This window comes from Camelina sativa, chromosome 18, assembly GCF_030686135.1.
Source record: "Camelina sativa cultivar CO46 ecotype springtype chromosome 18, ASM3068613v1".
Classification (NCBI taxonomy): domain Eukaryota; kingdom Viridiplantae; phylum Streptophyta; class Magnoliopsida; order Brassicales; family Brassicaceae; genus Camelina; species Camelina sativa.
In genome coordinates this window covers 1,800,565-1,824,122 of record NC_141897.1, presented here as the reverse complement: position 1 = coordinate 1,824,122, position 23,558 = coordinate 1,800,565, and the positions used below count along the sequence as shown (strand labels likewise).

At 33.7% G+C, this 23,558-nt stretch overlaps 2 protein-coding genes across 6 annotated transcripts; one reads left to right on the top strand and one right to left on the bottom strand.

Annotated features, from left to right (window-relative positions):
* Window positions 1–10,314: 10,314 nt before the first annotated feature.
* Window positions 10,315–13,502, top strand: LOC104760274 (la-related protein 6A). Of its 4 annotated transcripts, none has more exons than XM_010483175.3 (11): window positions 10,315–10,816; window positions 10,967–11,048; window positions 11,663–11,757; window positions 11,882–11,947; window positions 12,039–12,118; window positions 12,214–12,298; window positions 12,395–12,442; window positions 12,529–12,594; window positions 12,680–12,835; window positions 12,961–13,039; window positions 13,154–13,502. In XM_010483175.3, exons 1-11 carry the CDS (start codon window positions 10,484–10,486, stop codon window positions 13,327–13,329), a joined length of 1,266 nt encoding a protein of 421 aa, XP_010481477.2. In that variant the 5' UTR covers window positions 10,315–10,483; the 3' UTR covers window positions 13,330–13,502. The 4 variants fall into 4 exon arrangements, with proteins under 4 accessions (XP_010481477.2, XP_010481474.2, XP_087355936.1 ...); XM_010483172.3 differs by having other exon boundaries at window positions 10,349–10,816; window positions 12,961–13,054; XM_087499810.1 differs by having other exon boundaries at window positions 10,378–10,816; window positions 12,686–12,835.
* Window positions 13,503–14,041: 539 nt separating this feature from the next.
* Window positions 14,042–18,376, bottom strand: LOC147921362 (protein VARIATION IN COMPOUND TRIGGERED ROOT growth response-like). 2 transcript variants are annotated; one of them, XM_087499809.1, is made up of 6 exons: window positions 17,565–18,237; window positions 17,277–17,461; window positions 16,342–17,167; window positions 15,932–16,216; window positions 15,400–15,801; window positions 14,042–15,318 (listed from the first exon to the last, which is right to left on the bottom strand). In XM_087499809.1, exons 2-6 carry the CDS (start codon window positions 17,294–17,296, stop codon window positions 14,185–14,187), a joined length of 2,667 nt encoding a protein of 888 aa, XP_087355935.1. In that variant the 5' UTR covers window positions 17,297–17,461; window positions 17,565–18,237; the 3' UTR covers window positions 14,042–14,184. The 2 variants fall into 2 exon arrangements, with proteins under 2 accessions (XP_087355935.1, XP_010481471.3); XM_010483169.3 differs by having other exon boundaries at window positions 16,342–17,461; window positions 17,565–18,376.
* Between the last annotated feature and the right edge of the window lie 5,182 nt (window positions 18,377–23,558).

Below are 23,558 nucleotides of genomic sequence, written 5' to 3'. Positions count from 1 at the left end.
TGATATTAACCAAGCTTTTTGATGAAGAAGAGATTTTTTCTTGAAGGAAATAATCATCGAACCAATAACACATTAATAGACTAAAACTTAAGAGTCTTTAATTAACCATTTTTTTTTTGTAAAAACACATATTTTTCAAAAAATCGATCTACCAACAATAACATAAAGCTCTTTTAACATTTTGTAAGTATAGTTGTTATGGATGGAATATCCCGGGTTGATTCTCTTTCTCATGTGATTACATAGGGCAAATAAAAACAATAAAAGTTTTCATAATTTCAACGGGACTACATGAAAAACGAGTCATGCATCAGTGATTTTGTTTCATTCACGTAATGTCGGCATGATTCATATAGTCACGCATTCAAATCTTCATGTTTAAGAAATCCGTATTTGACAACAACAAAAAAAAAAAAAAAAAAAATCCGTTAAATACAATGAACCAAAAACTCAAGTAAATATCATACCATACACCACCACACATGTATGAATGATCATACCATATACTATTTTTTTTTTTTTTTTTTTTTTTTTTTGTGAACGGATCATACCGCACCATACCATACACCATACAATGAATTTAAATTCACTTGGATCTAAAAGTCCAATGTTTTTTATTGTTAAAAAAGGGTTTAGTTAAGTGTATATATATGAGAGGTTCCCACTTAGACAAATAAAATCCAATGTTGAGTTAAGTGCATAGTTACTGATGATTTTGGTTTTGTAATATCTTTCTTCCTCTCGCATCTGTGTGTTTCAGCAATTCATCATTTCAAAGTTAAACGTCTTTAAACTTTCTCCACTTCATTCAAAAACTCGTAAATGATTTTTATTTTGTCTGAAGAACCATTTGATACCTAAATTTAGTGTATTATTTAAGGGTGTGAAAGAGATACAGTATGGTTAAAACTGATAATTTTTTATCAAATTTGTGTTGAAAATACTCTATTTATAAAACAAAAATATAATTAAAAAAACTCTTTATTAAAGGGATGTAATATTTTCTACAAAAATAAACTAGAGTATAGTGAGATTTTCCTGATATATCTTGAAATAAAATCTTAAATCAAACATGGCATTTATAGTTTGGCCTAAATACATAGGTTTTGAAACATGTGATGAATTAGATTCAATAATGTTAGTAGGCTGTGTGTGTGTGTCTAACGCGATTAGGTTTATGAAGTTAATGACGAGTAGGGTCAAAAATCGTAAGGAAAATCCTCGTGATTGTCCTACAACGTGGGAAACCTTTTGTTATAAAGCAAAAAAAAAATAAATCAGTCACTAATGTTTTGTTTTTTGTTGGGTAGGTATATATAGCCTGTGAATTAAACAACGGTTTAAGCCTTTTCAAACTCTTCTTTTTTTACGAACCACACGACAAAAAGTTATATTAGTTTGCTCTTTAATTTTCTTCCCCATAATTAGGTGCTCTTTACAACATGGCTAGCATCCAGATACCCTCCTGTTTTGTAACTTAAACCGTCTAAAATTTAGCAACTTTTAAACTTATTTGAAATAGGACTGATATAAAACGCTTTTTATTCGAATAAATTTTACATTTTATTCAAAAAAAAAAATTTCTTCCCCGTAATTAGGTGCTTTCATTACCTTCCGACAGAAGAATTAAAATAGCATTTATAATAATAATAAAAAATGGTACTATATCACTTTTAAAAATTTTACGAAAAATTATTATCATTTTTTTACCAAAATATATTTCTACTGTTTATTTATATGCACTTGGCAATTGTTACAGTTTTCTTAAGATATAAGTATTCGTTAATCCATCAAACAGAAGCCATTTTTTTATTTTCTCGAAAGTGAGTTCAATATACAATAGATATGTTAACCTAAAAGAGTAGGAGAGTTTAATTTGTGAAGAAAGAAAAAATGCATGGCAGTTTGATTGACTAATATGAAGTCCCTATAGCTTTTCAAAGAGTCAAAGTATATTTTTGACCCGTGAGACCTATAAATAATATTCCTTACGACAGAATCATTAGATGGGTTAGGTTGATTTTTTTTTCCACTAGAAGTTCGAGAATAGAAACAACTGACGACATATCTAGCAAAATCTTGCATGATGAATGAAACCAAGCCCTTAGCTCATGACTTGTATAGTTTGGTTCTGATAAAAAAAATATCAAAATATGTAAACCATAAACTAAATCTACTATAAAACTATTTACACTAATGTTTTTTTTTTTGTTCACCTCATTAATGAATTTAAAACTATAAAACTATTTACACTAATTTTTTTTTTGTTCACCTCGATAATTAATGAATTTAAAGTAACAATTTGATTACATGATATATGTTCTGAAAATGATTAGGATGTATTGTTCCTTGAAATGGGATAAAAGTAGGCATATATATGATCAGTAAAACTATTGTATTGTGTATGATTTGACTTTCTTAATACTATTGCATCATCATATTTCGATTCAATCTTTGCAATAAGAATAATTACTATTTGACGAAGAATGCTTAGAAGAAACATTAACATCTAAACCATAACGGAATGTATAGAAGAAAACTTAATGAACATGGAATATTTTTGAATATTTTTGTCACACATTTACATCCTCAGAGAATCGAAACAGATGAGTGACTGATACATAGAAAGTGAAGATCACGATTAATTAAGGACATCAAACTTTTTTTTTTTTAACTTACTGTAACCAAATGATTTGACGTATTCACATTGATTAGGCCGAATATTTTAGTATAAGATAAAATTTATATTTTAATATGTCGATCATAGTGGGGAAATGTTTGTTGTTTTGTAGTTGGTTCTCTTTTGATCAAAGTTCTTTACGCCATGGTTGTGGAAAATCTAACTATGCTTAAGTTAAATCTCTAGAATGTAAAGGTGAAAAGAAGTTACAATATCATATTTTAATTGAAATGTGTTAGTAGATGGTAAGATGCTTTTTTTGAAAAGAAAAAAATCAGATTCACCATAAGGAAAATAAGATACCATGGTTGATAATGAAGCAACCCATGAAAAGTTTTTTTTTGGAAACTTGTTAAAGAATATATTCACTTTTTCTTATTAAATATTGTACTTTTTAGTGTTAATCTTTATGTATATAATAAATTACTGATATAAAAATATCATACTGAATATGAATTATGGCATGGTAACAATATAGTAGAATTAAGTGGACTCATATATGTTATGTTTATTTTAATAAAACGATTGTTAGTTTTATGTCATGTCTCCAAATTAGCTGACGGAAACATATATGATTCATAAATAATAAAAACATATATGATTCATACATAATGCTCAGTATAACACATCTTTCCTGTATTGAAACGATATAAACAAAATCAAGTTAAATTACATTTTGGGTACTGTTTTTGTCAGCTGGGAATGATTGATATTGAAGCAACTTTTATTTTTAAAAGCATAAAGACAAATTAATGGTTCTCTTGTAAGATTCACACATATCGTTCTGCCTTCTAGTCAAAAAAAAAAAAAAAAAAAAAGTGAGAGGGCTTCTGATTTTCGAAATTAGATGCAAAAAAAATTAAAAAGAACAAATGCGAAATTGTACAAATCTTCCTTACTAAAAACATTATTATAGTCTTCCACCAAAAGGTCCAAAACAAAAACAAAAACAAAAAATTATTATATATAGTCTCCTCCTATATTTTTGTCCCATATTTATTATTTCGACACCGACGTTTCTCGCCCCTATTATCAGGCAAGTTTTAGAACAATGATGGCAATGAAAAAATCATCAGTATGAATTATTTTGCCCTCGGGGCTTCTTGTGATGACAGTTTCGAACACTGAGTCTCACGTGGCTTCCACGTGGCTGTCAGGCTGTATGAGTATAGGTTTTGGATATGGTCAGCTCGACTGGTTACCAAATTTGAGACGACCAAAGACAAAAGAGAGAGAGTACTACAAGTCTCTTAAGACTGAAACAGTAAAACCCTAATGATTTTCTAAAACCCTTTTGTTGTTTGAACTTTTAGAGAATACAGAATTTTAATGTCTCTTTCTATATTTTTAGCAAAAAGTCTCTTTGTTACTTTCTTTGTAATTTCTCTAAGATAAATTGTTTTCAAAAAAGCACTACAAATCGGAATATGTACTGCATGCATATCTCATATATATCTACGCGAAAAATTGGAATAAGCATTGTTTATTATCTTTTGAAACGTTGTCACATTATACACAACAAATATGAAAATATTGCATTACAACTTTTGATTTTCTTAGAAGAATTAACCGTGTATATAAAACTATTCATATGAATCATATGAATGAATTCTTTTCATTTGTGATTTCTCGTACGGTCCGAAGTGTCTTTGAAGTTTCATAGGAAATTAGTACTTGATTATGTCGAATATTATCTATATTGCTAGTGATAATTTAGTGTTGTTACATCAAATATTCTAATTTAGAAAAGAAAAACAACATGTGTGTACGATATAAATTGATCGTGTTCAGGAAAAAAAAGCAATGAGATGCCTAAGAAACTAATATTTTAGTCATTAAAATAATATTATATAATAACAATCTTGATCAAACAATGTATTTATCATTTACAACCAAAAGTAAAAGAATTTGTACTTGATATGGACTCCATACAAATTGTAGAAAGAGAGTATAGAATATAAATGTTCCCATTTATTTGGTGGAGGACCAAATGTGGACCAAAAAAATAACTTAGCCAATCGCATCTTAAGGCAATCGAGGAGAAACTACATGGCCATGCAACTATAGTGTGTTTCATTTACTTTGAAATTCATTTGGTCCAAATTTATCTTCAATTCCCTTTAAACTAGATATACACAACACAAGGATGAAGTGGGGAATTCACTTGATAATATTATAAATTTGAACAACTATAGTTATTTAGTATTTACTTTTCGCTATATCAAATTCTATTTATTGTGGCAAGACCTTTAGAATAGGTCTTCACTTAGTTTTTAAATAGTACTTCACACTCTTAAAAACCTCTACGTACAATCATTTCGACGAATTATGTTGCATAATGCATAGTCGACGTACATATCTCAAATGTAAAAGTGATTATTGCTTACATGATTCGTCTTTTTATATGGGAAATCAAATTGATAGTGTTATACTTAACAAATCACTCTTGATTGGTCAGTGTCGACATGCATAGCGGTCATAAGGTAAATAATATTTTGATGATATGTTAGTGTGTAGATCAACATTCGTTTTAAGTGGTTGATAAGAGAGACTATAAAATTTCAATCTCCGAGTCATCATTCCAATACGAGTGTTCTATAGATTAGTTGCTCTCTTTCATGTCCTAATCGTCTAGGGTTCAAATCCAAACCAATGAACGTTCTAGTCACATCATTTAGAAATATGTTATATCTATCGTTTTTCGTATGACCAACACTTACAAATTTATTTTCATTGGATATATACAATCAAGTACTACAATGCCTACACATTATTAGTATACAATAAAAATACACGTTTAGCCCGAAGCTACAATTGTTTTTTTTTTTTTTTTTGGCAATCTCACTTATTATTTTCATAATACAAATATATGAACAATATTGGGCTATTGTAATTCTTCTTGAAGGGGATAAGTCAAGCCCATCAAGTGCCATTATACAAAATTTATCATGATCAAGTAGGGCTAATTTTATTTCTTCTTATGGTAGATAAATTATAAATATTCATGATTTGATCTAGATATATATATATACTAGATGAGGATCCGCCCGATATCCGGGTTTAAAATTTTTTAAATTAAATTAAATTTAATAAAAATATATTAAAATTTGTTGTATATTACTAATAAATTTTATTTTGTTATAATACATTGATTTATATCCATTTACGAATCTTTTATGTATGTTACTATTAAAAATGTATTTTTTACATCTAAATATACTCTATGTTACAAATAAATTCTTTATCACCACCTAGAAAATGTGAATATGAACACATTAAGCCAACTACAATATTTTATTTTCACTTCTGTATAGTATTTTATTTACTAAAATTGTTGGCTCAAAAAACATTTTGAATAAAAATATATTACATAATATACTAATCAATGATGTATTATCACAATAATGTATGACCACCATGGAGAAAAACCTCGACTCCACTCTCATCCCTTATGGAGAGAGCCTTGCGTCCAACCTCCTCCACCATGGAAAGAAACTTGGTTCCGCCTTCCTCAATTGGGGAGATAACCTTGCGTCCAACTTCCTTCACCTCCCTTGGGGAGATAACCTTCTATCCAACCTTCTCCACATAGAGACAACTTCGGCTCTGCCTTCCTCCTGTGTGGAGAGAACATGTTCACGTCTTTTTTCTATCTCAAAATGGGTTGCTCCGACAACCAATGAAAGTAAAAAACTTTTTTATAATGTTACAAAATCTTTTGATAGTAACTAATATTAAATTTCTCAATGTATTCGTGAAAGTAACTATGCAGAAGTGAAAGTAAAATAGTTGACTTATTGTGTTTATATATTGCATAATATACTAATCGATGATGTATTATCAAAATAATGTATGACCACCATAGAGAAAACCTCGGCTCCGCCCTCATCCGTTATGGAGAGAACCTTGTGTCCAATCTCCTCTACCATGGAGAGAACCTTGGCTCCACCTTCCTCCTTTGGGGAGATAACCTTGCGTCCAACCTCCTCCACCTTCCTTCCTTAAGGAGATAACCTTGTGTCCAACCATCACCACCATAGAGAGAACCTCGGCTCTGCCCTCCTCCTATGTGGAGAGAAATGTTCACGTCTTTTTGTTATCTCAAAATGGCTTGCTCTAACAACCAATGAAAGTAAAAACATTTTTCCAACATCATAAAATCTTTTTGATAGTAACTAATATTAAACTTCCCGATATATTTGTGGAAGTGTCTTTGACACACCATGATGTAGCATCTGTCTTTGTAACGCCTCAACCACCACCTTGATTAGTGAGCTTATGTCCACTCACAGTCCATGGGCCCACCTTCCTAAGTGGGCCCTACATCTATTCCCGGTCCGTGGACCCACTCATATTCGATGGCCGGTTTATTACGTTTGGGAGACTTTAAAAACTTGTTTACTGATCCTACAAATCAACAAATTTCTGTGTTTTGTTCTCACTCGCACAGTTCCGACAATCATTTCTAGGAAGGTCACCCATCATGAAGTTTGACCGAAAAAATAATTGCATTTTGATGACATATGTGGCCAAATCAATTATTTTAAACCTTTTTGTATACCAGGGTGTCACCGTCTTTAAGCTCCTATGGATCTGTCAACAATGATTTATGTTTTTCCAATCTATCTATCTATGTTTGTTGTAAAATTGTGTTTAATTTGGCTATTTTATCTATCTGTTAGGTTGATGAGCTTCTACTCGTTATCTCTCTTTGGGATTGAATGAATAATGGTAATATTTATGTTTGAAAAAAAAGAAGGGTTTATGACAAACCAATCAAGGTTGATAAATTAGAAGAAAATTAATTTGGTATAATTAAAGAAAAAAAATAAAATTATAGGCACGGTAATATATGAATCCCAAATAATGAAAAGACAAAAATATAAATTAAAGAAAATAATCTAAAAATACTATAATAAATTTTAAAATACAATATTAGGAAAAGAGGACGCATATATTTATCTTTTTTTGGGCCAACATATTAACATTACATATTCCAAGTTGAAAAAGGAGAAAGTATGAGAAACTTTTTGTTTAAAAAATTAGAATTTTTTTTCCTCCCATTAAAAAATATTCCAATTAAACAAAGTTAAAAGCAGTGTTTTGAATAAATTATTTAAATATGACCTACGTTTATATAGAATTGAGTATTTTTCAAATCTAGATTTAATAATTAAATGTAAAATTTCCTTAATACAAAGTTGAAAGCAGTGTTTTGAATAAATTATTTAAATATGACCTATGTTTATATAGAAGCAAGTATTTTTAAAATTTAGATTTAATAATTAAATGTAAATTTTCCTTAATCCATTTTTCTATATTTTTTTTAGAATTAATAACTTAAAATTAAAAATATAATATTAGAATTTCGAATTTTATGAAATATATATATAAAATCTCCTTATAATTATTTAAAATACTTTGTATTTTTTTATAAATTCTGTAATTTTTGATAATCATCTTTTTACGTTATTAATATTTTTTAAAACAAAATATTTTATTTTTATTGTAATCAAATTCTATCTATTAAATATTAATATCTACACATGTCAAAATCTTGTTAATGGCTAACTTTCAAAACCCAACTTTATATAATAAGATTCCCAGTTGAAAAAGAAGAAAGTATGAAAAAATTTTGGTTTAAAAAAATTAGAATTTTTTTTCCTCCCATTAAAAAAAATATTCCAATTAGACAAAGTTGAAAGCAGTGTTTTGAATAAATTATTTAAATATGACCTACGTTTATATAGAAGTGAGTATTTTTAAAATTTAGATTTAATAATTAAATGTAAATTTTCCTTAATCCCTTTTTCTATATTTTTTTAGAATTAATAACTTAAAATTAAAATATAATATTAGAATTTCGAATTTTATGAAATATATATATATATATATATCTAAAATCTCCTTATAATTATTTTAAAAACTTTGTTTTTTTATAAATTCTGTAATTTTTGATAATTATCTTTTTACATTATTAATATTTTTAAAAACAAAATATTTTATTTTTATTGTAATCAAATTCTACCTATTAACTATTAATATTTACACATGTCAAAATCTTGTTAATGGCTAACTTTCAAAACCCAATTTTATATAATAAGATTACAAGAGATTATGCGTTAAATTGTTATTTTTTTCTCTTTTCCTTGGGTAATCTCCATGTAAATGATCTTTTAAAGCAAAGTTTATGTTTGCGAATCACTATTTGTTTTGGGATATATGTTTTTTTTTTTTGTAATATATTTAATACAATAGTTAATACATGTATCGTGATATACAATTTTAGATTAATGTTGAAGCTTTTTTCTCTTCTAAATAGTATCGCTATATGTTTTGTGATATACCATTTTTATATAGAAAATGGAACATATCATAAATTTGATTTTTTTCTTATATTGTTACTTTTGTTCTTGGTTAATTTCTTGTAATTTTTTGTTCATTTTATATTACTATCTTTCATAGTTATCTTTTAAATAAAACACTTCTCTTCCAAATGAGTTATATTTTATTGGCAAAGTTTATGTTTGCCAATTACTATTTTTTTATTTTTTTTTACCTTTTTAGTGACTAACACAAATGTTGAAAAGAGAAAAAACAATCAAGTAAAAAAACACATATATGTATTCTTCTTTCACATTGCTTTTTGAGGCTCATTTTAAAAACTTATAGAATCGCGCAATCGAATTAGTGGTTTAGGTTCAAGACTAACGTCTGGATTGAGATTGTCTCAGTTTTAATATTACTGCTACCGTCAAAACACTTTGGATTGGAATAACATCACTTCTAACATCAATTCTAATTGCTAGTAATCAAAACACTTTCAACTATTATTATTGATGTTCTCATAGTCATATTGGTGGTAGCACTAATTCCCATATTCATTTTTGGCGATATTTTTCTTAGAATTAGGCTACAAGAAATTTTTCTGTTGAACAAATTTTCCACCATTGGATCTTACATCATGTAATAAACTAAATATGTAAAAAATATCAAATGTTATATAAAAATATCACATGAACATAAAAATAGAATAATTTATAAGTGAATAGAATATTTATAAGTAAAAATAATTTTTAATGACTTTACAAATATCATATGAACATATAAAATGAAGTCCTCCTGCTTTTCATACTTTTGGATTAATGACTTTAGCATCTCCATCCATAAGAACCTCTATTTTTAAAAAAATATATAAAATTTGATTATTTTAACATAATTTAGTTATAGAATTAACCTTAAATTTTTAAAACTAAACCAATATATGAAAAACATGAATGTGTTTCATGGAGCTTTTAAAAGCATCTTAAAAGTTCTTATTCAAGAATCCCTCTTCACTCCTTTTTTTTTAATATCATATTATTATTATTATTATTTTTTGTAAGAAGCCATCTAACTAAACCACATAATAGAGAAGCTTTTACATTAGTATCATAATGTTTTTTTTTTTTTAATAAGAAAAAAACGAAAATTGATTTCTAGATATGCTAACTGTAGGTATTAAAAGTAACCGATAGCTAACAAAGCCTTTTAAAGAAAATCGGGCTAATGAAAGCCTTTGAAAGAGAGGCTACTAGATCAAAACCCATCAAGTTACCTCGAATCAAGTGTCTAACCAATACGCCGCCGTTTAGTACCAAAATGACGAAATTAGCCCTTTGACCGTTTAGGAAAAAGTCTTTGAAACATTATAAAATTTGGAGAAGCGAGAAGCGCGTCGGCTGAGAGGTAAGAGGAAGAGACTCAAAAAGACGCAATCGAGGAGAGAGCGTGACGATTCTTCTCTCTTCTCCGGCGAGTCTTATGTCTTCTCTTCCTCTTCGCTCCGCCGGCAACATGGAAACCCCTTCCATCCCCGCCGCCGTTCCACTCCAGGCACCAGAAGACGCCACCGCGGATGTTTCCCAATCGCAATCGCCGTCACATGAAGTTGATTCGTTACCAGTTACTGGATCTTCCGATGATGTTGTTCCCTCCGAGATACCTTGTTTATCTCCGTCGGATGATGATTTTGACCACGAGCGAAATAGCGCCGAGGATCGCGATCAGGATCACGGCGAAGGTGATAATCTGGTTGAGACCGACGTTGCTGTTGTTGTTTCAATCGATGAGTTGAAGAAGAAGATTATTAGACAGGCAAGTGATTTTTGTTTCGCTTTGTAATAGACAACATTGATTGAGAAATTTTGAAATCCTTAGAACATTCTTACGGTTTTGGGGTTATTATTGGTAAGTTCTTTTGTAAGGTAAATTGCTGAATCTAGTGTGTGTTTTACTTGGTTGCAGGTTGAATACTACTTTAGTGATGAGAATTTGCCTACTGACAAATTTCTTCTGAATGCTATGAAGAGAAACAAGAAAGGTTTTGGTGAGTTTATTTTTATTTCACTTGGAATTAGGCATTAGACCCTTGATTTTATGCTAGTTTCTGAGGCCAACTTTGAGGTATTGCTATTGTATTATGACCTTTCTGATACTGGAAAACATGTGTCATTGAAAAGTGTGAAACTTTGTGACCATTGCGTATTGAATAGAGAAATTGCCACTGATATACGAAAGTGGTTACTTTCCTGTACTTTTTATTGCAAAACCATGCAAAGGAGTATTTTTTTTAGGAATAGGCATTAGACCCGTGGTTTATGCCATTTTCTGAGACCAAATTTTGAGGATATGCTTATGTAGTTACGGACTTTCTGGTATCTGAAAGCATGTATCATTGAATGTATGAAACTTTGTGACCATTACGTATTGAATAGAGAAATTGCATCTGTTATACGATAGTGGGTGCTTTCATGGACCAAAACTTTTTCTTGCAAAACCATGTTAAGTAATATTTTAGTTGGCTAAATCCGAATTACTGAAAAATTATTACTTGTTTATGGAATATAGTAATTTTTTGCTTATGTTAGCTTCATAATTTCATAGCCGTTGGAGTGTGGAACTGTTAAGAACAATTTCAATGGCTTTCTTTTCATTGTGCAGTTCCTATTGCTTCCATTGCTACGTTTCATAAAATGAAGAAGCTTACACGAGACCACGCTGTGATTGTATCAGCCTTAAAGGAGTCATCTTTTCTTGTAAGCTTTTTTGCAGTAGTTACAACTTACAAGTAGTATTCTTGGAAGTTATTGGAGTAATCAAATTGCTTCCGAAATGTCAAATCATATACAGAGGTTGAGAATCTGTTTGGTCAACCTGCAGGTTGTTAGCTCTGATGGGAAGAAGGTAAAGCGGCTGAGTCCTCTTCCTGAGATCAGGGATCCAAAGGTACCTATTGCCTCAAACATGATTCTTCTGACTACTGTGTTGCGCTTTTGCTTCCTTTGTAGCGTATTTGTTACTGATTTGTGCTCCATAGATTTTCACTGTTTTGGTAGAAAATTTGCCTGAGAATCATTCAGACGAGAATATTCGGGAGATATTTGGTAAAGCTGGAAGGTGTGCCATGGCTCTATCTTTCTTTTTTATCTAGTTACTCATTTCTCCTGTTTTATCCATCCTACATACTAATCAACATTTTTCTGCAATTGTAGCATAAAAAGTGTTTCCATATGTGATCCAAATGCTGCTGAAGAACCAGAGAAGGGTTGTAAGAAGGAAAAATTCATCAGAACCAGGGTATGAAACTTCGTGGAGAACTTTCTTTTTTGTAATCACAAGCATATAGTTGTATGTTTATGTGTAAGTAATTAGCCTCTTCTTCTTTGGCTATAGTTACATGCCTTTGTGGAATATGAAACGGTGGAGGCAGCAGAAATTGCGGTGAGTGTCAAAAAAATCTTAAGACCAGTATATTTTCTCTTTTCTAAGGAATCGGTGTGGTTAGCAACTTTTACTATTCGGTGCAGGCAGCTACATTAAATAATGAGCAAGACTGGAGAAATGGGTTGCGAGTTAAGCTTCTTGAACAAGCAGTAAGTAATCTATGAAGAATCCATTAATTTAAACACATATGGAAACAGATTATAACTTTGTTAATCGATTAATTATTCATCATAGGGAAAGTTTGCACAGAGAAGACCAGCTAGGAGGGAAGTCGATAAAGATAAGGATACTACAGGCCGTGTTCATGATCAAATTGGTGAAGAGAAGAACAAAAAGACGCGTGAACATCAGCCTCACCGTCACCATCATTCTGATAATCCTGCTGATGATGTAAGTTCCATCTTAATACTATTATTATTTGATCTCACCTTTCACGACTTATTTCAACGCTGTGCCATTATTCAGGATCCAAGAAAGCTGTCTATAATTATGTATTGTCTTTTAACCATTTTCAGGATGGTGGCAATCATCAGAAGGAGAAAAATGGAAACAAAGGCAGAGGTGGAGGACAAGGAAGGCGACAGAATCATCAAGGTGGTAACGGATTTGGTATTTTTCTTAGAGAAAGTCCATTTCATTCCACTTCTTGTACCTAAGGAGAGGAAAATATTTATTAAAACCAACTTTTTTTTGTATTTTTTGCCACAGGACATGGAACAGCACCATCAACTTCATCATCTTCCCATCATAATCATCATCCCATAGAGGTCTCAAAGCGTCCACCTGGCCCGAGAATGCCTGACGGGACGAGGGGGTTCACAATGGGGCGTGGTAAAGCGATCCCTCCTCCTCCCACATCTGCTCAAACCAATCATGAAGTTTGATCGGTTTCTCATCTCTGGTTGTAAGTGTGAAACATGTATGTAGTTATTAGAATTAAGATGTTGTTGTGGATTTGGGTTCCCTTTTGGCATATTCAAGTCCTCCCAAATCTTCACTCTGGTTAGTTTTGTGTTGTAAGTTTTGGTGAATGAAAAAAATGATCCATTTTATAAAACTAGAAAATATCACTTCATTTGCATTTTGTCTTATTGTTTTTTGCCCTTTAATTTGCTAAATTTTGTTGATTCCATTCAAGCCAACTCCATCTTTTGCTTGCTCTGTTACGTTTCCTGCTCCTCAATGTGTCTCTACGATGCAGTATTCAAACTCCCGGCCTGGAAAAATACATTCTCATCAACAAAGTATTATCTTGAGATTTTTTCATCTTTCGTCTTCACAAAGATGCAGCTTTTTTTGAACATGTTGCTGCAAACTTAGCAAAGCTCATTTGGTATGAACATTATTTTTTATTTGTTTCCTCTTTTCTCTGCCTCTAGACGCTTCAACGTATTCAGTCTCATTTGTCTCTATTGCTTGCTTTCATCGGAATTCGAAACACAAATTCACTAAATTAGTGGCTTGGCATAGCTTAGGTTTATATTCAAGTTAGGCCTGATTGCTTGCTCTGTTTCGTTTCCTGCTCCTCAATGTGTCTCTGCATCTGTCGTCTTCACAAAGATGCGGCTTTTTTTGAACATGTTGCTGCAAACCACGTTTGGCGTGAACATAAATTTTTGTCTGAATTTACAAGATGAAGCTGTTCATCATTACAATATCTAACTGGACCAATGGTAAGCCCAGCTTATAATATAAACACAAAGAGAATAAATAAAGAAACTGATCAGCATGGTATGAAACTACCATCTAAACCGTAACCCACTCTTTAGACGGTGGAAGAATCCAGACTGCACAAGTCTTTCTTCGGTTTCAGAAACATGTGGAAGAGTAGTGTCTGGATTACCAAGTCGGTTCTCCGGTGATGAACAGTCGTCTACCAGCTGTACACCCCATCCTTTTATACGGATACTTTTACCTTTAGTTTGCCTAATCCGGATAGCCACATGATCGTAGTTCCATTGAGGTAGAGGAGCATTATCTTCGTTTAGAGGGATACAGTAGTCCAATATAGTTAAGTCGTCTACCTTCCTATCAGGGTAATAAACAGGAACTACAAAATCACTTCTGTCATAATCAACGCTGATCCCAAATCTGTCTTTGAACTCACACTTTACCATGATATGTACTCGCTCCCGAATATTAGTTGTCACTAGGCCAACTCTAATTCTGATCATGAAGAAGGGTCGGGAGAAAGGGACGTGAAGTAGAGGAATGGTCAGAGAGGAGCTTCCACTAGTACGGTGATTGAAATATGATGGCACTTCTTGTTCTACCGCTGAAAATCTCATGGAGTTGATAGTAAATGATTGTTGGCGAAGGACATTTACTGGATCCAAGATGAAGCAGCCCATTAAATTGAGTTCAACTTTGGGGACACAACTATGAGGAAGAAGACAAGAGGAGGCTTCCAACATCTCCACCATCCCACTTGGATAGCCACTTAAATCAACTCTAGTCAATGCCCCACAATCTGAAAAGTTAGCTTTCTTAAGCTGTTTCATGTTAGAAATGTTCATGGATACAGATTTTAGCCTGCTGCAATATCCCATTCTTAGCTCAGTGAGGTTAGTGAATTTCTCGATCCACCAAGGAACCTCTTCAATCCCTGTGTCTACTAGATCGAGCCTTGAGATGTTGGTTGAGATATCAGGAAAGCTCCTCAACCGTGAGCATAAATTGAAACAAAGGTATTCGAGAGATTCGAGGTTGATTCCTGTGGGGAGAGTCTCCAGATTTGTGCAGTTTGTGATGGTCAATCTCTTCAGTTGATTGAGATTCCGAAATGAGTAAGGAAGCTCCACCAAACTTGGGATATCGCTGAGACTCAAATACTTCAAAGTGGGAGACAGCATCGACAGGAAGGGCGTAAGCGGCTGAACCAAATCAACAATTAAGTTTTCAGAGATTGTTATACGTCAGATATACAATTCGGAGATGTTAAAATTTCTACATACCTTCACTCCTTCCCATTCTTTCCCATCACTCGATATATTAAGCTCTGCAAGATTCTTGAGATGTAAATTAGAAGGGAACTCTTCAATGTTTGTATCTAACAGAGAGAGAGCTGAGATGTTGGTTGAGAATTCGGGAAAAGTCTTCAGCTTTGAGCATCCATCGAAATTGATGTAATCGAGAGATTTAAGGTTGAAGCCGGTTGGAATTATTTCCAGACTAGTGCACGATCTCATGAATAATTCCGACAGTTTATTGAGATTACGTATAGAGGAAGGAAGCTCCACCAAACTCTCGCAATCCTCAAGATTAAGTGTCTCGAGATTTGTAGCCATGGAAAGATCTGGAATTTCTTTCAGGTCTGATGATCCCGACAGATCCATTTCTTTTAGATATGTAAGTGACTGTACGCAACAACAATTAAACACAGAGCTCAGAAGATATTAACAAAAAAAACACTAAAATAAGAAGCATTATATTGTGACCTCCTTGATCATTTTGATAATAACAAAAGAAATTACTCTGAAAACTTACCACAACTCCTTCCCACAGCTTATCTAGTTTGCTCTCCTGCATTTTGATCTTGATAAGGTTTTCGGGACGAAAACTAGAAGGCATGCATCTCATTGGAAAATTGGGCCAGCACAATAGTTTGAGAGTAGGGGGCAAATAGTCGAAACTTTCAGGCAAGTGCAATTCCTTCGACAAATCAATTTCTAAGAATTGGAGATTAGGCATCCCTTTGAAGGCACTCTCATGTACATCCAACTTTTTGTTCTCAGTTGTATCCAGTGATATACCTAAAACCTTTTCAGTACCCTGATAAATATGCATGATATTAATGAGAAAGAAACAAACCCATACAATTCATCGTTTATGAACAGATGGCATATATTGAGTAATGAAACGAGCATTTTATAAATAAATAAATGAAAAAAACTTACAGTGCCTGCATTGAGTACATGACATATATCTTTTGAATCCACCAAAAATTCCCGTTTTCCAGGCTCGTCAATGGACTGCATGCGCACAATATTTCTACCCATTTCCTGTAGCAAGGGTTGCATTTTCACTTTACCCCTTCTTTCATGGATGAGTGCCTTATCAACTAGATGTGTTAGCCCAATATTAACTTCCATGTTACTATCTGCGAGCAACAACTTGATGTCTGTGACGTCCACATCATTGAAAAGACATGTGATATGACGAAATATGGCTTTATCCTTTTCGCTATCTAACCCATCATAGCTGAATCTCAGTGTCTTGTCAATTTTACCATCTAGACTATTTTGAAGCCTTGGCAACATATCCATCCAGTACTCTTTATCCCTCCCTCGCAAATACGAACCCAACACATTTAGACCCAAAGGAAGATTACCCGCTAGTCTTGCTACTTGAACTACGAGTTCCTCGTAACTTTCAGGTGGAGAGTTTTTCCTGAAAGCAGATTGACAAAATATCTGAAGAGCGTGATCCTCAGATGGGAGACGAACCTCATAAATACGGTCAATCTTATGGGCAATCAAAAGATGCTTATTATTCGTTGCTACAATGATTCTACTCCCACTTCCAAACCATTGTGTTTTGCCCGCCAAAGCATCTAAGACGAACTGATCATCCAAATCATCAATAACTATAAGAACTTTGCTTTGTTTGAGCCTCTCTCCCACTGCACCTAGATGATTTATCTTAACGTCCTTTCTCCTCAAAATTACAGATAGGAAGTTTCTTTGTAAATGCAACTTCATGTTCCAGTCATCTGGATTGGCCCTACCATAATTTTCCATACACTTAGACACGAAAGCCCTATCTATAAAAATACTACCTTGGAACCGACTAGAAATCCGGTTAAACAGAGCTCTTGCGATAGTAGTCTTACCAATCCCGGAGGAACCCCATATACCAACCATCCTCACTTCCTCAGATTCCAATTGCAACAAGACACTCATCTTTGCAATATGTTCTTCGATGCCAACAAGGTCTTCAGAATCCTTGGGTGTAGTTGAAAGCAGTTTACCCGAAACATCATTGGCTATTACTTCAATCATTTTTGCTTCGTTATCCCTAATAAGGTGAAAGATAACAATTTTATTTCAACATGTATCCAATTATATTGTATTTAAACATGTATGTAATTAAGCACATAATAGTGAATTAGCATTAATACCAGGTGGAGGAATGAAATCCAAGCCTATTAGATACATCAGTCAACGCTTTCTTCCATTCATTTTTCTTTTCCTCTGTATGTCTCTCGCAAGTCTTCTCAAAGGCCTCTCCAAATTCACCGATTTGATGCCTCACATGGGAAGGATCCAAACAGTAGAAAACTGGTATGACTATTTTATCTTTGCAGTTGACAATCTCCAGTAGCTCGTTAAGACACCAGCTTGAAGAAGCGTAGTTTTTGGAGAAAACTACCACAGCGATCCTCGAATTCTTGATTGCTTGTACAAGCTCTGGCGAGAGAGATTTGCTTCGCTCGATCTCATTGTCTTTGAAAGCGGTGATCAGTTTGCGGTCGAGCTCCTTGAGAAAGTGGCTACGGAAAGTAACGCGGACGTCTTCCCCTCTGAAGCTCAAGAAAACATCATATAGCCAATTGCGAGAAGCAGATGAAGATGCCATAGAGAGAGAATGGGAGGAGGAAACTAAGAGCCAAGATTTGGGAGATTGATAATATAAGATCTAAGTAGTGAGACGTTTATATAAAACATTAACATTGCATCTGAGTAGCAATATCACTACTGTTTCTCGGACGTTTCTCTTGCTAGCTTGACTTAATCACTGCCACACAAGTTTAATCATTTAGACTAGTACATCTGCTTTAAAGACTGACGGCCGAAGGTTCTCAGACTTTTCAGACGCAACTTGACTGATGTTTCCAGTTTGATGTCTTAGTCATCGCTGCACATGGTCACAGAGCAAATGTGTCATAGCCTCTTAAGTCTCAAGTCTTATCCTTTTTGGGTCTTTGTTTCCAAGATAACATTTATTGGCTGGTGGAGTCTTTCAATCTTCATTCCTTCTTAAGACTTTTCAAAGAATTCTTAAGCTTAGCAACTTGCTCGTGAGGAATTGAGGAATTACTATACAGCAAAGAAAGACACGGTCTCACTTTATAATCGAATTTAAGATTATTCCATATCGAACAAATAACATGTTTCCCTTGCTCATGGCCTTAACATTTCTCTGAGAAGCTATATTCTGAAGCAGAAACATCTATGATCCTAACTACGTAAAATTTATTCAGTAATTCAATTGTTTTGACCATCCTATTGATTTTAGAATCAGGGCTGACAGAGAAACGTGTGCAGCAAGCTAACAAAATAGATTTTGTTGAATTACTCTGTATAGTGTATACCAAAGCCGATTTCTATCCATCTTTGTGGAATTAAACCAGATTATAAAATTAACTTTGGAAATCAGACTTTAGAATTCATCATGGACGACACACAGTCACGCTTTGGAAAAAGAAAGTTACAGAGACCTTTTGGCAAAATATCGATCTTTTAGACTACTAGAGAGTTCTAGGTCGTCATAAACCTAACATAGGGTTCAAACTTTAAACATTGGGAATAAGGGCTTTAGGAATTAGCACAAATCTCTTTTTACCATTGGGTTTCCCCAGTTTGGTAATCAGATGCGTTTCTTATACATTTACTAATCACTTAATAAACGCATAACTTATCTATATTAACATTTTTAAAATATATTTTGGATTATATCCTTCTACTAATGGTTATTTAAAATTTTATTTACAATCTTATTCCTTAGAAAATTGACAAAAAATCAAAAACTTAAATATGGTAAATCGACCAAAATAAGATTATTTAGATTTCTAATTAAATATTTAACAATTATCAGTACCAAAATTATTTCCTAATGTTTATATATATGCTCATTTTACATACAATCCACTAAATTTAATTATAATTATATTTTCCACACCAAAAAATTATTACCATAAAATAAGAATCTACTGAATAGGCAAATTTAAAATTAGTATTCAAATCAACTCGTAAAACGCCCAAAAATGTAACATATTTCTATTTCGTGTCCATGTTCGAACCCAAGAATGTCAAAGAAGCTCTCGAGGATCATTTTTGGACTCTTGCTATGCAGGAAGAGTTAGAAGAGTTTGTTAGGCATGAAGTTTGGAAACTTGTACTCGTCCTCCGGATGTAAATGTAATAGGAACGAAATGGATTTTAAAAAACAAGAACGATGAAGAGGGAAATATCACCAGGAACAAAGCTCGACTAGTTGCACAAGGTTACACACAGGTTGAAGGTGTTGACTTCGATGAAACCATTGCTCTAGTAGCAAGGTTGGAGTGCATTAGGTTCTTACTTGGTAATGCTTGTGATATGAAGTTCAAACTCTATCACATGGATGTCAAAAGTGCCTTCTTAAATGGATTCATTCAAGAAGAGGTCTATGTGGAGCAGCCTAAGAGATTTGAGAGTCTTGATTTCCATAATCATGTCTATAAACTGGACAAAGCCCTGTATGGTCTAAAACAGGCAACATGTGCATGGTATGAGCGCCTCACCACCTTTCTGATATGTCAAGACTACGTGAGAGGAAGTGTTGACAAAACATTGTTTGTCAAAAACGATGACAAGGGTCTGATCATCATACAGATCTATGTCGATGATAAAGTTTTTGGAGGGACATCCGATGAACTGGTCAAAGAATTTGTCAAGACTATAACATCTAAGTTGAAGATGAGTATTGATAACATCATTATTTTACTCATATTAGCTATAGTTTTCATATGCATTTAGGAAGAGTTTGATGAGATTTCAAGTATAAAAGGTCTATTATCAAGTATTTCAGGTTTCAACAAGGTTTTATAGCAATTTGGACCAAAAGAAAAGGAAAATACGTTTTAGGAAAGTTTCAGAGCTTTTCAGTACGGGCCACTTTCGAAGACCTTCCCGGACTCATATTTTGACGTGCTTGGTGTCTATGGAAAGCTAAAAAAGTCATATTTCTCCTCGAAGTGGAATCAAGTCAAGCCATTCAGCCATCCGGAAGATATGACCGATTTACCGAGACGTGTTATAAACCGACGTAAGAAGAACCGACCTACGGATGGGCTTTTATCCAAGGCCTGACCAGCGACCATCACGGCGGCCCAGTCCAAGCCTCCTCCATGGTCCATAAGCCTATTTCGCCTCCCCTTGTCCTGCACTCAAGAAAAAAAGACGTTTTTAACCTTACAAACCCTAAATCCAAGACAAAACCCTATAAATACTCTTAAGACCTAGGGTTTCAAGTTGTGCTTCTTTTGTGCCTCTAAGTTCTTCATCCATGCCACCAGCAGCCAAACTAGAGACGACCAGAGACTCCTTTACCGCCGTCGAAGCTCGTTCTCTCTCACCTCCTCTTAGAAGCCATCGCCGAAGTCACCAATCTCTCTTTCTACTCTTTCTAGTTACTTCATACTATCTTTGCTTTGGGATCAAGTTACTTTTGTGACAAATAGAGAAGTCTACTTTGAACCCCTTTTTGTTTATTGATTCACTTTTGATGATATACTTTATAATATCAATGTCGTTTCTTTGCATCATGAGCGAGTAGTTTACTTTGTTGGGTTCTATGGGGTGATTCAAGGGGAATTCATAAGTCCGCTTCAATTAGGTTGTTAGATCTTATTTTCGGTTTTATATTAGAGTTCTTTTGGGACATCTTTATCTTAATGCTTATGCTTGGATTGATCACCAAGTACTGATCTAGAGAACGGGAGCGCTAACCGTGTTATCCTACTTCTCCGAACTAGTGTTATACCGAAGCCTTGCTCGTAACCTGCGTAAGTTGAGTTGCGAAGTTTGGTGAATATATCGAACTTGTTTAACTAGCTGGTTGACATACGTCGTTGCCTGCGAAAGTTGAGTAACAGAGTGTGAAGACTTTAGACTTTCATTCTATGAGAATAGCTTGTTAGTTCATTAGTGTTTCATAGTTGAGAACCTAGACCGAAAATTAGTATTTACTTGTTAGATCTTACACTTAATATTGCTTAGAACCATGAAAACCCTAAGATGACTCCCAAAACGCCCAACGCCTTAGCCTTATAGTTTTAAACCGTTTTATTTATTTGCAATAGTTTTTAGGAAAACCAAAACCCCAATCTCTTATCTAGTCTTAGCCATAGTTCTTTCTCTTTTAATTAAATTTGTGTTTGCTATTACTCTCTGTGGGATCGATCCTAAAATACTACAATTGATTAACTGTGCACTTTCAGTCGTCGTGTAGTCTTTTCAGGTAAAAGATTTGGAGTGAAATTATACACACATCAAGTATGGTAGGAGAACTCAAGTATTTCTTGGGGCTGCAGGTCTGTCAAACTGATTCAGGAATCACCATATCTCAAAGTACATATGCTTTTAATCTGATAAAACGGTTTGGAATGTGTTCCAACAAGGCTGCTAGAACACCCATGAGCACATCAAAGTCATTATCTATAGATGAATCAGGTCAGAAGGTTGATGCTACGCATTATCGAGGTATGATTCGAAGCTTACTCTATCTAACTGCTACAAGCCCAGACCTATGTTTCAGTGTTGGACTATGTGCACGCTATCAAGCGAATCCAAAGTTGTCACACTTAGTTGCAGTGAAGCAAATTATCAGATATGTGAAAGGTATTATAAACTATGGTCTTCACTACACAAAGGACACAAAAACAAGTCTCGTCGGGTATTGTGATGCTGAATGGGGAGGTGCTCTAGATGATCGAAAAAGCACAACAGGTGGAAGTTTTTTCCTTGGAAACAACCTTATCTCAGGACACAGCAAGAAGCAGAATTGTGTCTCCTTATCCTCAACGGAGTCTGAGTACATCACTCTTGTAAGCTGCTGCACCCAGCTGCTATGGGTGCGACAAATGGGATCAGATTATGGTATGTCTATCCCTGCACCTCTCTTGATTATGTGTGATAACAAAAGTGCAATTGTACTATCTAAGAATCATGTTCAGCATTCTAGAACTAAGCACATTGATATTAGGCATCATTTTGTTCGAGAACCAGTTGAAGAAAAACAAGTTATTAGTGAGTATATATCTACAGAACTTCAACTTGCTGATATATTCACCAAACCCTTGGACCGCAACACGTTTGTGCACTTGCAAAAGTCCCTGGGTGTATGTGAATGTGAACTCTAACCATCTGTGTGTGCTGAGACAGGGGAGATTGTATAGTGTTTCATTTTGTTTTCTAAAAAAAAATCAATCGAGGAGTTTTCTAGACTGCTGAACCGTTCATCAAGAGAAATAGCTACCCTTCATGATTTAGAACTGCTGAGTGAGTGACATGTGTGACAGGCAACATGTGGAGGATGAGTAGGAAGCAGTAAAATGCAGAAAGGAGCAGCAAGACGCGCTTTACTGCATAAGATGAAGCATGTGCTTGTCTAAGACTCGAGGGACAAAGGAGAAATCTTGTCATTAACTCGAAAGAACAAAGGAGAAATCTTGCTCAATCCATGGGAGGAATCAATATAGCAACAAAAAAACAACATTGCTGAACATCAAAGCAAAAACAAAAAAAACAATCAAAAAGGAAAAACATCAGCAGCTCATTCATATTGGCTGCAAGGTCACTTTGACCTCCTCCCATTGCAGAAAGGAGCAGTAAGAAGCATATTTATACAACAAAAAACCAGCCTGCACTTTGCTTCACAGTCTATCACACTTCCTCATTTAAGGACTCTCCTGCACTCTGAAGTATGTAGGTGTGAAGACTACTCTAGATGGAACAGCACTTGTGTTGTTATATTATATCAGTTGTTACTAAAATATTTTTGTGTGAAGTGTTTTGTGGACTGTACAATCCTTCCTCGCTTGTCACACACCTTTGCTATGGGAGAGACGGTTGATTTCGAATGTACTGATGGGGATTGGTGTAGTTTTGCGGTTCTCATAGGCTCTAAATTGTTCAGTTAAGCTCGTTAAACTTGTTTTTCTGGCTCTTTCTTTCTTTCTTTCGTTAAATTTGATGCTCTGTTTTGATTAACAGATTTTTCTTTTTTGAATGCGAGGCTTGGTTATCTTCGGTTTAATACCGGTTTACACTAAATTTTGGTTTTGAGTTTCTATTGTTTCAGGTGGTTTAACGGTTCGCTGATTTATGATTTGTATGAATAACTGGTACGC